Below are 15462 nucleotides of genomic sequence, written 5' to 3'. Positions count from 1 at the left end.
TTCAAGCTGCCACATAAAAAAGTCCAACACTTTGATACCACCCTAGTATGAAGAAGCCCAGGATAAGTTCTTAGACAGGCTGTGTGTAGACAGTGATGCCAGCCAGCCTCCAGGTGGTACAGCCACCCCAGCCTAGGCATCAGGCGTGTGAGTGAAGCCATCTCAGGCTCTCCATAATAGCCCAGGCACGAAAAGAATACCCAGTAAACTAGCCAACGCCACACAAAGCAGAATTTTTCTAGTTGAGTCTGCCAGAATTTCTCACCCATAAAAATCATGTGAAATCATAAAATGATTATGACTTTAAGCCACTAAGCTTCATGGTAGTTACACAGCAATGGATAACTGGAGCAGGAATACTGCTAATGTTCATGCTATGGATTCTTAACAGATCTGGCAACAGTGATGACCAAGGCCTTCCAAAAACAGGGCTATAGAGAGAGCCCCAACTCTTCACATAATGGCTTTATAGAACCTAAGAAGAATAAGATGGTCTGGGACTGTGACACAGATGATGTATGGAATGTGGGAGAAACAACCTAAAAAATGATTAATGGTAAAAAGTAACTTGATCGGGACAGCTATGTGAACTTTACATAAAAAATCACAGCTTCTAGCTGGTAGAACAGAAGTAGTTTCTATTTAGTCATTTAAGGATGGAAGTGAACAGGGCTAACTGCAGGCAAAATGATCAAATAGGTCAATTCTTCCGTCTCCTCTCCGCAGTATCATCAAATAAAGAGAGATGGCATCAATGATCAATGCGTATAATGCAAATCAATTCAATCAATGTTTATCTGGTAAACCGTTGTGACTAAAATGTACAATGAAAATTTTCCTATCTCAAGAAAGAAGTTTAGGCATAAGGGATCAAGTTATGAGGTATTTCTGAGAGTTAAGAAAGAAATCTTCCTGTTGCTCCAGAACTAACACCCAGTTACCATAAAGACAAACCTTGTTTTTAAAGTATGTGGGCATGGGGTGGTAGTAGAAAAAATCTGAAGGAAATGTCTGTGTGTTCTTAAAAAAATGTGATTTCTGCTATCTTAAAAGAATTGAATCCTACTGCTGCTGATAAAAGAGGACCTATTCTACTTTCTGGAGTTTCTAAGTTTATTCCAGCAGTAGTTCTGTATTATTACTTCCAGCTAAACCTAGATGGAAGAGATGGAGAGCACCCAGCCAACAGTGCTCCTTTTCACACCCACATACCACTCTTCAGGTGGGTTAGTCCACAGCTTGTCAGTAGCTGGAATGAAAAAGTGGATGTGATACCCAAGAGCTCCTCATATGGCAATGGTGGGGAAGGCCAGACAGCATGCCCACCCTATCTGTTTTGGAGCTAGATCTAGAACCTCTAATTACCACTCCATGTCAGAGTGTGACAAACAATTAAAATGTATCAAGGAAAATGCTTAATAACAAAGCTGTTTATAGATTGAGAAGAACAAACAGAGAATAAGAGATAACTTGGATAGGCTAGATAAGTTGTACTAATTACAGTAATTTAAGTGAATTCCTTACCCCTTAATTACCATGTAGTACAAAAATGATTATGTGTGCTGTGAAATGTATCAGATCCAGCTATAAGTGGCACTGAACAATTCATGTGTGCCAAGTCATGTAGCATGAGCATGTGAACACTTTCACAAATCAGTGGAAGACATAGGTGTTCTGAGAACGAAGACCCAAGTTCCCAGTTATTAGAAGTAAGATTGAGTGATGATGAGGGAGTAGAAATTCAGTGACCTGGAAAGAAAATGTTCTTTGGACACTCTTCTAAACCTTGCATGGACTATCCAAGGGCCAGGGCAATTGATCCATAAAAGCAGTTTCTCTGCAATGAAGGAGTCAAACAGCTGTGGCAAAGTGGTCAGTGGTACACAGTATACAAACGTTTGTGCCCAAAGTTGCACATATTAACAGCTATGAAAACATCATGAAGCATTCGTAAAACTTTTTATGGTAATCTACCATTTTAGTTCCTTCTTTGGCAACTTACAGTGAAGCACGCATAGTAATATAGAGAGGAGAAATAATGGGAAGGAACAGTGAGAGAGGCGTGCTCTGTGAGGGGGAGGGTATCCAAAAAAGCCCAGCTGGAGATGGAGGGGGGGCAGTTTGTCTGGTAGAACTGCAAGAAACAGTTCAGGACAGACAGACAAGAAATGACACTTGAGAAGTCAGAAGGGTCCCGATCATGAAAAACTCCCTAATTCCCTAAGGAGATCGAGAGAGAGAGACAGGGAGGTTATTTAAGAAAGTATCATGCTCATATTTGTTTGTTTAAAGATTCTTCTGCATATGATTCCTTTCATATGAAGTCATGGTGTTAGGAGACAGGCTAGCATCTACTCCTGAAGGGAATCACAGTAACTGGAAGGGACGTGAGGAAGCTTCTGGTGAGCTGGTAAGGTTATGTTGCTTGATATGGGTGCTGTTTGTGAGTCTACAGGTGGGTTCAGCCTGTGAAAACATTCACTAGTTGTAGACATATATATCTACTTATTTGTATGTAAGTTATACTTCAATGAACAATTGAAAAACAAAAAAGATTACTCTGGCTGATGAACAGAGAATGGGATGAAGGAAACAGGCAATATATGATGGGGTGGGGGGGTGGGAGGGCCTGGGCATTATCGGATGAACTAGAGCACCAGGAAGGATCTGGTGGCTGAACAGCTATGGAAAATGAAAGAATGAGAGGAGTCAAAAGTGACTTGAGTGAAGACTGGGTGGATGGCTGTGCTATGCCCTGATAAAAGGCATACAGGAAGGAAGCCCTCCTGGCTTCCAGCTCCTCATTTATAAAATGAGAAAATGTGCCCAAGACAATCCTTAAGGTCTCTGATATCCCTGATGACAGTATGAACAGTAAGAACTTGGACAGCTTAGAGACAATGAGATAGCCAGGAGTCCAACCTGGCAGAAGACAGAGACTAAAAAAAATGCTTCCAGTGAAGGAAGAACAAAACCAAACAAATGTGAAACAACAGTCAGACTGGTGTCTATATCAGTATTCATTTAAACAAGAGTACACCTCATAAATTCCTAGAGGTTGGGGGTGGTAGAGGATAGAAAATACCTAAAATTGTACTTAAGAACCATGAAGATCAGGAGGCATCTTTGGAAGAGACTGGCTGGTATGATTATGCAGAACCTCGATCTACTGTGAAGTAACATTCAGCTGGGGTATCTGTCTGAACTGACTCAGCAAGACTGTGACCTGTAAACACCCCTCCCCGACACAGTCTGCATCTACGTCAGACGGGTAGGCTCTCAAAACAGTAGTCTTATGGTTTGAACTGGGTCATCTATGGATCTGTTATAAATCATACTACACAGATTAAACTCCTGGAGAAGTAGTTCACAGCAGCTAAACAGTCTGGGGGAATTAAAGACCATGAAAAACATCTTTACCAATGGATCAAGAACAGCTCAAGATAAAACGATTAGCTATGTTCTAGTAACCACTGCTTGAAATGTGGTGACCTATAATGACAGGAAACTACTTTTGAGGGTAAAATAGAAAAGGGGTAAATAGATTTTTAAAAACTTGACATATTCATGCCTGGAATGCTTTGAAGTGCTAAATTAAAACAAAGCAGGGAAAATGACATTCTCTTTTCTTCTTAAATATATTGGGAAGCCAATACTATGTTATAAATAGAGAAAACCACCCCCAGGAAAGCTGGCAAATTCAAGAAGAAAAAGAGCTATTTAGGTTCCCTCTCTTTCAGTCTGTAAGAGGAGGGTGAAGTATTTATACAGGGAAACAGATTTTTGTCTTAAAAATTACAAATACTTCAATCTGGTAGAAATTATTGGAACTATAGTCCAAGACACATTCTGCAGAGAGACTTTAAATTCTGCCTTCAATCACTGCAGTCTTCACAAGACTGAAGGACACAATGAATAAATTGAAGGCAGCCACCTTTTAGGATCAAGTCTGCTATTTCCACCATTCTCCTGCCTGTGGAATTCCTAACCGAGAAATGTCACTCAAGCAAATAGTCATCTCCTATGGGGTGCAAGGCTCTTTATACTAAATGTTCCCAAGAACCTCACAACAATACAGTCATTCACGGCTTAAGAGAGCACTAGGAAAAGAGCTGTCAGGGGCAAACCTTGGCTTTGGTTGCAGCTGAGGCGAGAGCAGCTGCTGCGGCTGTGGCTACATTTCCTTCAGAAATTTCATGTTCTACTTTCTTCTTCCCAATATCACTTTCTCCTTCTTTACAAGTATCAGTGAGTTCCTTGTTCTCTTCAGTCTCCTTTTCTTCTGGGGGGGAGAAAAACCAAACCAGAAAGCTTTATTACCAGTGTGCCCAGTCTCAATAGGCCATCTTACTTCTCACCTCTGCCACATGATGAACTAAGACTAATGCTACAAAGAGATCTCAGTGCCTTTTGCTTCTTAAGATTTCTACTGAACCATTCCATGCATGTAAGTCTGCTTCTATTTTAGATGGATGTTCTAAATAGTACACTTTGTCTTTTCTTTATTTCTCTAAGCTCTCTGTGTAGTTCCCTTGAATATAAAGGAAAATTCAGGGGAACTAAGCCCTAAGACCAATATGTTTGCTCATCAGTCAATGAAATGCTCTGGGAAACCCAAGGGTCTGAAGAAAATCAGAAGCTGAGAACAGAGTACTTCTGCAAGTCTTTCGAGTCAGGCAGGATGGGACACGCCAGCAACGGACTGGAAATAAAATGGCAGGTCTGTGTGGTGACTTCAGTCACAGCTGAACAACTTGTTTGTCTATATATCACTGAAAACAATGTAGCCACTAGCATCAGCACTGGTACCTAAGTGCAAAATAAAACTCAAATGCATATTTACTGTTATGTTAAGAAACACGTAATAAATGAGGGAATATTTCTACACAATTTAACTGCCTACATTTCTCCAGTGCTTTTACTGTTTTACATAATAAAGTCCGAAGAGTTTCCTCAAATTACCTGATTTGGTATCTTCACTAACTTCACTATCCTGTTCTTTCTCACTATTTTTTTCATTTTCTCCATCTTGAGCTTTATCACCTTCATCCATTTCATTCTCCCCTTTGTTTTCTGCCTGAAAGGGTTACAAAAGAAGAGGAGAGAGAATGAGAAAAAAAATTGTCCTTTTACAAGTGATATTATCTTAGAAAAACAAAAGGTTCCACTATTTTTGGGAAGAAATGGACTAGGTTCAGAAAAGTCTTGGAGAGAAAAACTGGAAAAGAAATTAATAAATTCAGAGAAATACCACCTTTCACTACCCTCAACTCCTGAGTGCTCACGAGACTTTAAGTCTCCAAAGCACAAAGTCCCCACCCTCTCTGCTATAAGCCTAGGGATACAGTGTCCAAAGGAATGTCAGTGGGACTCACTTTCATTATTTACTGGCTAAATACTAAATAACTAAACAAACAAACAAATAAATAAATGGTTAGTTGGCTAGAAGGACTAAGAGCATTTAAAATGCACAGTATTGTTTAAACAACAAGGTCCTACTGTATAGCACAGAGAACTATATTCAGCAAAGAACTATAGAAACTATAGAAAACTATATAGAACTATATAAAACTATATAGAAACTACAGAACTATAGAAACTATAGAACTATATTCAGCAAAGAACAAAGAACTATATTCAGCAAAAACTTAAACCAGCAAAGCCCAAATGGCTGATAGAATCACTTATAGTCCTCTGAGAGAGACCCAAAAGATCAAAATAAACCCAAACTGTTATGCTGTGAAAGGTAGTGCTCTCTGGCTTGCCTGTTGTGGGAGAATTCAGACAGACTGATTTTTTACCTTTTCAGGCTGCTGACCATCAGTATCTGTTTCCATTTTTTCCTCTTCAGCTCCTTCTACAAGCAAAGGAATAAAAACAAGTAGTAGTACAACGTGGGGGAAAAGTAAAAGCTATTATAAAGCTGTGAAAGTGTCTGAAATACCACTACACACAGTAATACGGACAAATCTCACAAGCATAAGGTTGACATAAAATAACACATACTTTATGATTCTACTAATTTAAAGTTCAGAAACAGATGAAAGTAATCCGTGGTGTTAGAAATCAGGAAAGTGGTTAACCAGGAAAGGGGTGGGTTCAAGAGTGGCTTTGGGGCTTCCCTGGTGGCACAGTGGTTGAGAGTCACCTGCCGATGCAGGGGACACGGGTTCGTGCCCCAGTCCGGGAGGATCCCACATGCCGCGGAGCGGCTGGGCCCGTGAGCCATGGCTGCTGAGCCTGTGCTCCGCAATGGGAGAGGCCACAACAGTGAGAGGCCCGCATACCGCCAAAAAAAAAAAAAAAAAAAAAAAAGAGTGGCTTTGTGCTAAGTGCTGGTAATGCTCTGTTTCTTGATCTTGGGGCCCTTTACATGACTGTGTTTAATTTGCGAAAATGCACTGAACTGCCCACTGAGGGTTTTCATTTTTCTGTATGCATAAAAATTAAAGTTCAAAAACACCTTTTAAGTAAAAAAAAGGTAAAAATAAAAATAATTTATTTTTAAAGATACTTAACAAGTTATATATTTTGAGTCAGTCAGATACTAGAGAAACAGTGCAGAGCTAGAGAGTCACTGAACCTCAAGAGCATCACACTCTGGCTGGGGAGGACATAAGCCAACAAGCCCACTGTGTTTGTGTACACATAAGACGCTGTGGGAAGCACAGAGGGTATGGCTATCTCAGTCAGGGAAGGATAATAATTGCATGAGAATTTTCGAGGCAGACGTGGCTGGGGGGTGGGGGGTGGGGGGCGGGGGCAGTGGTAGTACTTGTATAGAGAAGAACATTTCAAGGAAAGTAGGCAAAAAGACTCAAGGGAGTAGGGGAAATTTAAGTTGTGGTGAGACTAGAAAAGAGACGAGAGATCAAAAAGAGGGAGATAATGCTGATAGGCGCTGTATAATGAAGAGACCTGAATGTTGTGCTAAGGAGGCCTTAAATACATCCTGTAGATAAAAAGTTAACAAAGACTTAAAAACAAAAACATGATACAATCAGATAAATATTTCTGGGTTTAGAACTTTATACATAAACAAATGTTTCAAACATAATGAGGGTTTGTTGTGGTTTTAAATAAAAACATTCAAGTATCCTATAGCTTAAATTTTATATTGTCCTCATAAATTATAAGGCCAATAGCATTTATACTCAATGAGAATATTTAAACATATTAAACAAAGATGTTTAAAACTAACAGTGTTAAAGTTACTAAATAGGAAAATCTCTATTTTTCCAACTCTTAAGAATATAATAGGATCTTCTTGCTTCCAGAATTACAGCTGAATAGGAGCTCCAAAGGACATGATATTTTCAGACATCATGAATCTCATATCAGGTAGAAGAGCTTTTAAAGATCACCACCTTCCCCAAAATACCCAAGGCCTACAGATCAGAAGTGGGACCAGAGTGTGGAAGTAGTGGGACCAGGTTCTGATTATTTGGGAATTTGAAAGGGAAAGGTTGCCTAGACATATTTGCTTCTAATACCTCACCATCAGGAAGTTGAGCCCATGGACTAGCCAGCTGCAGGGCAGGAAAGGAAGCCTAGGATTCCTGCATAGAGAGACAGCCACAAGGATGGCCAATGTGATCTCAAGCCAGTGGCAACCCCTGGCTACCCGAAAAAGCAGCAGAAGCATCCTCTGCAGATAGTTTTTCCAATCCCAATTTTAGCCAAAAAGACATCAGAGTAATAAGCTCAACAAAGAGCAAACATCAAGAAAGAAAGCCACTAAGACTGAACAGAAACATTAATCAACAGATTCAGAACCTGAGGATTGCCAATATGAGATCTGTCAGACCCTCAATCTAGTGTAGCTATGGATGCAATATGTAGAGAATCATAAAGATCTCCCATCAACATGAGAGTATTAGAGATGATCAGAAATTTAAAAAAAAAAAAACCCAAAAGATAAAAATATTTCCTAGAAATGAAGTCAGGGTAAACAGATTAAACCAGATGAAGAGAGAATTACAAAACTGTAAAACATATCTAAAGAAATGATCCATATATAGAACGGGACAATGGGGAATATGGAAACATGGAAAAAGATATGCCAGGCAAAACCGAATCCAAGGAATGGCGGTAGCCTTTCTGTGGTACTGTAAGTCAATATAGGCATTAAGAATAGAGTATTATTAGAAGTAGACGGTAAAACATAATGATGAAAAAGGTTTAATTCACCAAAAAATTGTTAACTTTTTATACTTTTAGGAACCTAATAAGAGTGTCAAACTATATAAAGCAAAAACTGACCAAGTGGCAAAGAGAAAATGAAAATGTACATCACAGTAGGGAATTTGAACAGACTTGTCTCAATTAAGACATACAGTGGATGGTTCTAACATATACATGTAGAATTCTACACCTAACAATTAGAGAATATATACATATTAATTTCAAGCTTACATGGAACATTAAAAAAAAATACTGATCACATCTTCCAGCACACACACACACAAATCAATAAAAAGTTTAATCCATTCTAAAAAAAAAGAAAAAAACTAATCACATATTAAGCCATAAAGCTAGTTTTTACAAATTTCAAAAAGTCAATGATATACAGACTAACTTCTCTCACTACAATGCAATGAAATTAGAAGTTTAAAATATAAATTTCTCTGTGCTTGGAAATATAATTTTGAGAATCAATAAAAATAGCACTTAGGAGGAAATGTAAATGTGAAATAAGCCTTCTTATTTTTACATTAGAAAAGAAATAAAGGTTCAAAGTCTACAAGCTGCACATCCTTTTTTTTTTTTGCGTTACGCGGGCCTCTCACTGTTGTGGTCTCTCCCGTTGCGGAGCACAGGCTCAGGACGCGCAGGCTCAGCGGCCATGGCCCACGGGCCCAGCCGCTCCGCGGCATGTGGGATCTTCCCGGACCGGGGCACGAACCCGTGTACCCCGCATCGGCAGGCAGACTCCCAACCACTGCGCCACCAGGGAAGCCCTGTACATCCTTTTTAAGAAAATAGAAAAGAAAAACAGAATATAGGAGGGAGGGAGAAAAAAATTACAAGAGTAAAAAAAAAAATCAAAGAAATTAAAAAAATAGAGTTTAAATATATAACAGAATCATATATCTCTTCCGTTGACAGATCAAGAAAAGAGATGAAAGGCACAAATTAATAAAATTAGGAATAGAAGAAAGGTCATAACTATTGATAAAAAAGCAAAGGTCAAAAAGGAAGTTGACAACAACCTACTGAAGAGGTGAAAATACTTGCAAATAATATGACTGTTAAAGAGTTACTATCCAAAATATATAAACAGCTCATACAACTCAATATAAAAAAAACTCCAATTAGAAAATGGGCAGAAAACCTGAATAAACATTTTCCAAAGAAGACATACAGATGGCCAATAGGCACACGAAAAGATGCTCAAAGTTGCTAATCATCAGAGAAATGCAAATCAAAACCCTAATGAGGTATCACCTCACACCTTTCAAAATGGCTCTCAACAAAAAGACCACAAATAACACATGCTGGCAAGGATGTGGAGAAAAGGGAACCATAGTACACGGTTGGTGGGAATGTAAATCGGTGCAGCCATTATGGAAAAACAGTATGGAGGTTCCTCAAAAAACTAAAAATAAAACTTCCATATGATCTAGCAATTCCACTCCTGGGTATATATTCAAAGAAATGAAGACACTAATTCAAAAAGATACAAGCAACCCAATGTTTGTAGCAGCAGTTACTTAACAGTGGCCAAGATATGGATACAACCTAAGTATACACCAAAGGATGAATGGATAAAGAAGATGTGGAATACACACACACACACACACACACACACACACACACACACACACACACACGAATATTACTCAGCCATAAAAAACAATGAAATTTTGCCATGTGCAACAACATGGATGGACCTGGAGGGTACCATGCTTAGTGAAATAAATCAGACAGAAAGACAACTACTCTATATTATCACTTATATGAGGAATATAAAAAATAAAACAAACTAACATAACAAAACAGAAAGACTCACAGATATAGAGAATAAATTAGTGGTTACCAGTGAGGAGAGGGAAGGGGAGAGCGGTAAGACAGGGGTAGGGGATTAAGAGGTACAAACTATTAGGTATAAAATAAATAAGCAACAATGACATATTTTATAGTACAGGGAATATAGCCAATATTTTATAATAACTATAAATGTAGTATAAGCTATAAAAATATTGAATCACTATGTTGTACATCTGAAACTAATATAATATTGTAAATAAACTATACTTTAATAAAACAGTGTAAGTGAAAAACTTTAGGCCAAATAAAATAGAAAAATTAGATTAAATGAACAAATTATTAGAAAATTTATTTACTAAACAGATTTGGGAAGAAAAAGAAGTATACTAACAGAAAAACTGAAATAGTTTAAAAAAAAACAAAAACACCACAGGTTCAGATGTTTTTACTGGGGAATTCTACTTTTTAAAAAAAATATATATATTTATTTTTGGCTGCATTGGGTCTTCATTGCTGCACGCAGGCTTTCTCTAGTTGCAGTGAGCAGGGGCTACTCTTCGTTGCAGTGCACGGGCTTCTCATTGCGGTGGCTTCTCTTGTTGCGGAGCACGGGCTCTAGGCGTGTGGGCTTCAGCAGTTGTGGCTCACAGGCTCTAGAGCACAGGCTCAGTAGTTGTGGCTCATGAGCTTAATTACTCCGCGGTATGTGGGATCTTCCCGGACCAGGGCTCAAACCCATGTTCCCTGCATTGGCAGGGAGGTTCTTAACCACTGTGCCACCAGGGAAGCCCTCTACCAAACTTTTAGGCAAAAGATGATTATAATCTTCATAAACTTTTCCAGAGAACAGAGAAAAGGGAATACTTTCTAACTCATTCTGTGAGGCCAGTATAACCTTGATTCACAAAATCAGATACGGACAACAGATAAGGAATATGAGAGGACACTAGACTAAATCTCATTCATAATCACAAATGAAACACTGCTAAACAAAATATCTAAAGACAGAAAACAGTATTATATAAAAAAAGGCAATACATTATGACAGTAACAGAAGAGTGATATAACATTAATATGTCTATCAACTTATTTGCTCACACACATAAAGTAATAAAACTCAGTATCTTTCATGACAAGCTAGCTTTCATGACAAGGGCTAAAAGGAAAGTTCCTGTGCCCCCCAAAGATTGTTACTGATAATCCTACAATAAATGTCATTCTTCATGGAGAGGTGCCTATAGTATCCCCTTTAAAATCAAGAGCAAGACATGGAAACCAGTATTACTACTTTCCTTTGATACTGCCATAGAATTCTTGGTCTAGGTAGTCGATAAAGAAAAAGAAATTAAAGAGGGCTGGAAAGGAAAGAAGAAAATACTTGTGATTTGCAGAGAATAAAACTATATACCTAGAAGAATCTGCAGAAAAGTTATTAGAAATGACAGCGTTACAAGGCAGTTAGCTATAAAATTAACATGCAAAATCAACTGCGTTTCGATATGCTAACAAAAATCAATTCTAGATAAAGACACATTAAAAAAAAAACTTGAATCATCTCCTAATCACAACACAAAAAGTGCCAACCATAAAACAGAAGACAAAACTCTATTAAAATCAAGGACTTCTTTTCATTGAGATGACAAAAAGAACAAGTAATAAAATGAGAGAAAACACATGCAGCACAGCAACTAGAAGATTAGTACATCAGATTTATAAAGAAAAACATAAATACTATAGAAAAGTAAGTAAAAGACAAGAACAGTTATTTTACAGAATGACATATGACCAGTAAATTTAAGATACTCAAATTAGTTGTATGAGAAATGTAATTTAAAACCATAAAAGAACATCATTTTACACCTGCTACATCAGCAGAGTCTAACACTAGGAAGGTGTTGGATCAAGTGTTACTGGTCAACTTTGGGAAAAAACTTGGAGTTTCCTAAAACAGTGCCGCTCATGTTCAAGGTTCAGTGTTCCAAAATGTTCAATGCTCTTTTCTCCTTTCCTTTATTAAGAAACCTACTTTATGAAAAAATGACAACTGAATTAAAGAGAGCTTAGTGATGCATACTTCTTAACTCGGTGTGGCAACTGGTCCACACTTCAAGTAGCACTGCATCTAAGCAAAACCCTATATGTGTACACTGTGAGGCGTGTAGAAGATTGTATGTACATGCATGTTTGAAATAGAAAAACAGGAAACAACCCAAACTGTCTGTTCAACAATAAGAGAAGGGATAAGTAAAATGAGTTATAATCACATACCAGAATATCTTACAGCAGTGGAAATAAATTAACTATGTTTACATGGATAATGCAACTTCATGAATAAATACTGAAAATATAATACTGAGTTAAAAATAAAAGTCTTAGAAGTATAAATCTACCATGTTTTCTAAAGCTTAAAAACAAACAAAATTATAACCAACATATATTAAGTACATCTTTGTGATTAAAAATTGCTTACGGGCTTCCCTGGTGGCACAGTGGTTAAGAACCCACCTGCCAGTGCAGGGGACACGGGTTCAAGCCCTGGTCTGGGAAGATCCCACATGCCGTGGAGCAACTAAGCCTGTGCACCACAGCTACTTAGCCTGCGTTCTAAAGTCTGCGAGCCACAACTACTGAGCCCACGAACCACAACTACTGAGCCCGTGAGCCACAACTACTGAGCCCGCGTGCCACAACTACTGAGCTCGTGTGCCTAGAGCCCGTGCTCCGCAACAAGAGAAGCCACCGCAATGAGAAGCCTGCGCACCGCAACGAAGAGTAGCCCCTGCTCGCCGCAACTAGAGAAAGCCCGCACGTAGCAATGAAGACCCAACACAGTCAAAAAATAAATAAATAAAATAAATAAAATAAATAAATATTAAAAATAAAATTGCTTAAAATGTAGTTGAACAATATTAAAAAATTCAGGATTCTTAGGGCTGGGAGTGGGAAGGGGGAAAGATTAGGTAAGAGGGAAACAGAGAGAAATTACTGGTAATATTCTAATTAGTTCAGATGAAATATGTAACATGCATTAAGACACATTAAAATATAACAATAAAATGACTTGAACAAAAAACCCAAATGCAGATGGGAGTTTTTTTAAGCTCCCAAACCTCACAAGTTACTCTTTTTTTTTTGAGAATCATACAGGTGTTTTATTTATTTATTTTTAACATCTTTATTGGAGTATTATTGCTTTACAATGGTGTGTTAGTTTCTGCTTTATAACAAAGTGAATCAGCTATACATATACATATATCCCCATATCTCCTCCATCTGGTGTCTCCCTCCTACCCTCCCTATCCCACCCCTCTAAGTGGTCACAAAGCACTGAGCTGATCTCACCTCACAAGTTACTCTTAATTGAATGTGCATTAGGCCACCTTTGCTGAGTCAACAATTACACACTGAATAAGTATTATGTGGGAGAAATGCACAGTGTACACACATAGGGTTTTGCTTAGATGCAGTGCTACTTGAAGTGTGGACCAGTTGCCACACCGAGTTAAGAAGTATGCATCACTAAGCTCTCTTTAATTCAGTTGTCATTTTTTCATAAAGTAGGTTTCTTAATAAAGGAAAGGAGAAAAGAGCATTGAACATTTTGGAACACTGAACCTTGAACATGAGCGGCACTGTTTTAGGAAACTCCAAGTTTTTTCCCAAAGTTGACCAGTAACACTTGATCCAACACCTTCCTAGTGTTAGACTCTGCTGATGTAGCAGGTGTAAAATGATGTTCTTTTATGGTTTTAAATTACATTTCTCATACAACTAATTTGAGTATCTTAAATTTACTGGTCATATGTCATTCTGTAAAATTCTGTAAAATAACTGTTGTCTTTTACTTACTTTTCTATAGTATTTATGTTTTTCTTTATAAATCTGATGTACTAATCTTCTAGTTACTGTGCTGTGTTTTATTTTATTACTTGTTCTTTTTGTCATCTCAATGAAAAATATAATTTTTTTAATAAAAATAATCTACATTTGAAATAACTAATCACAACCTATAGCTCTGCATTCTAAAAAGATAACACTCTCTCTCTATTTTAAGGCAAGCCAAATTTGATATCAGCTCTTTAATTAGCTATGATTCCAAGATGAAGAGTTACATAATATTAATATCTATTCATATAATGATGGTGCAGTTAGAGACAGACCCTCTGTAAGGGGGAAAATCTCAGACTTTTAAGGAGAAGTCTATTAAGAGTTTAATTATGAGTTGTGTATTTCTCAAGATGCTACGTGGAAGAGTATGTAAAGTGTCTTCTATCAACATTTTTTTAAAGCTGCTATTAGACATATTCTTGGGGAGAGAGAGAGAGAGAGAGAAAGAGAGGGAGGGAAGGAGAGAGGGCACGCGCACGCGCGCTTGTCTTTGGTCTGAATTCTGACTAGAACTGTAAACCCTGAAGAGGTTGCAGCCGCTCACATATCCCTTAATGTCATATTTTTTAAATATCTATTTTATTTATTATTTATATGGCTGCACCGGGTCTTAGTTGCAGCAGGTGGGCTCCTTAATTGTGGCATATGGGATCTAGTTCCCTGACCACGGATTGAACCCAGGACCCCTGCAATGGGAGCGTGGAGTCTTAACCACTGTGCCACCAGAGAAGTCCCCTCCCTTAATGTCACCTTGTTGGTGTCAATAAATTAGAAGGTTGAGAATCTTTCCCTACAAATATATGGCCTGACCCATGTCTGCAGAGTTAATGAAAGAAGATACTAGAATGAATAAAATGAAATTCCCAACTTAAATAAGAAACATATAACATAAACTAGTGAGCCACATGCCAAAGACAAAAAGAAAGAGAAAGTAAAAAAAAAAATGCTCTTACCAGGTAATTAATGCCTTAGTCAGCCAGGGGAAAATACCAACATCACAGTTTACAATTAGCTCTTTATGCTGTAGAACGGGTTGGTAAACATTTTCTGTAAAGGGTGAGATAGTAACTCTTTTCAGCTTTGCAGGCCCCGCAGTCCTAGTTGTATCTACTCAACTCTGCCATAGTAGCACAAAATCAGCCACAAAAGCCGCTTGGAAGTGAATGGGTGTGGCTGTGTTCCAATAAAACTTCATGGACACTGAAATCTAAATGTCATATAATTTTTGCATATCACAAAATACTATTCTTTTGGTTTTATCCAAACATTAAAAAATGTAAAATCCATTCTCATATATTGTGGGCTAAATAAAAATAGCTGGCAACTTGGATTTGGCCCAAGAACCAAAATTTGCTAACTCCTGCTCTAGAAAAATAGGATGAGTTCTGGATACAGACTAAGTACGAATCCTGTCCCCACAATTAACCAGCTCAAGTGACCCTGGGCAAGCTCCTTAGCTGACAGCGGCTTCAGTTTGCTTATGTACAAAAGGAGAATTATTATTATTTCCTTCACAAGGGTAGTGCTAAGGATTAAATTAATTATTTCATGTAAAATGCAATAACTGTCCGGCTCATAGTGAGT

At 37.9% G+C, this 15462-nt stretch overlaps 1 protein-coding gene across 1 annotated transcript in view; it reads right to left on the bottom strand.

Annotated features, from left to right (window-relative positions):
- SMARCC1 (SWI/SNF related BAF chromatin remodeling complex subunit C1) overlaps nucleotides 1-15462 on the bottom strand; it is a gene marked incomplete at both ends in the record, with an annotated part of 177644 nt that overhangs the window by 37824 nt on the left and 124358 nt on the right. The window contains 3 exons of the mRNA XM_079712293.1: nucleotides 4128-4282; nucleotides 4963-5077; nucleotides 5802-5857. Of these exons, the coding sequence (XP_079568419.1) occupies nucleotides 4128-4282; nucleotides 4963-5077; nucleotides 5802-5857 (326 nt within the window). The remainder of the gene's footprint in view (nucleotides 1-4127; nucleotides 4283-4962; nucleotides 5078-5801; nucleotides 5858-15462) is intronic.

This window comes from Hyperoodon ampullatus (genome assembly GCF_949752795.1).
Source record: "Hyperoodon ampullatus genome assembly, chromosome: 10".
Classification (NCBI taxonomy): Eukaryota; Metazoa; Chordata; class Mammalia; order Artiodactyla; family Ziphiidae; genus Hyperoodon; species Hyperoodon ampullatus.
Note: the sequence above shows the minus strand (reverse complement) of the source record. Positions and strands in the feature narration are given on the sequence as shown.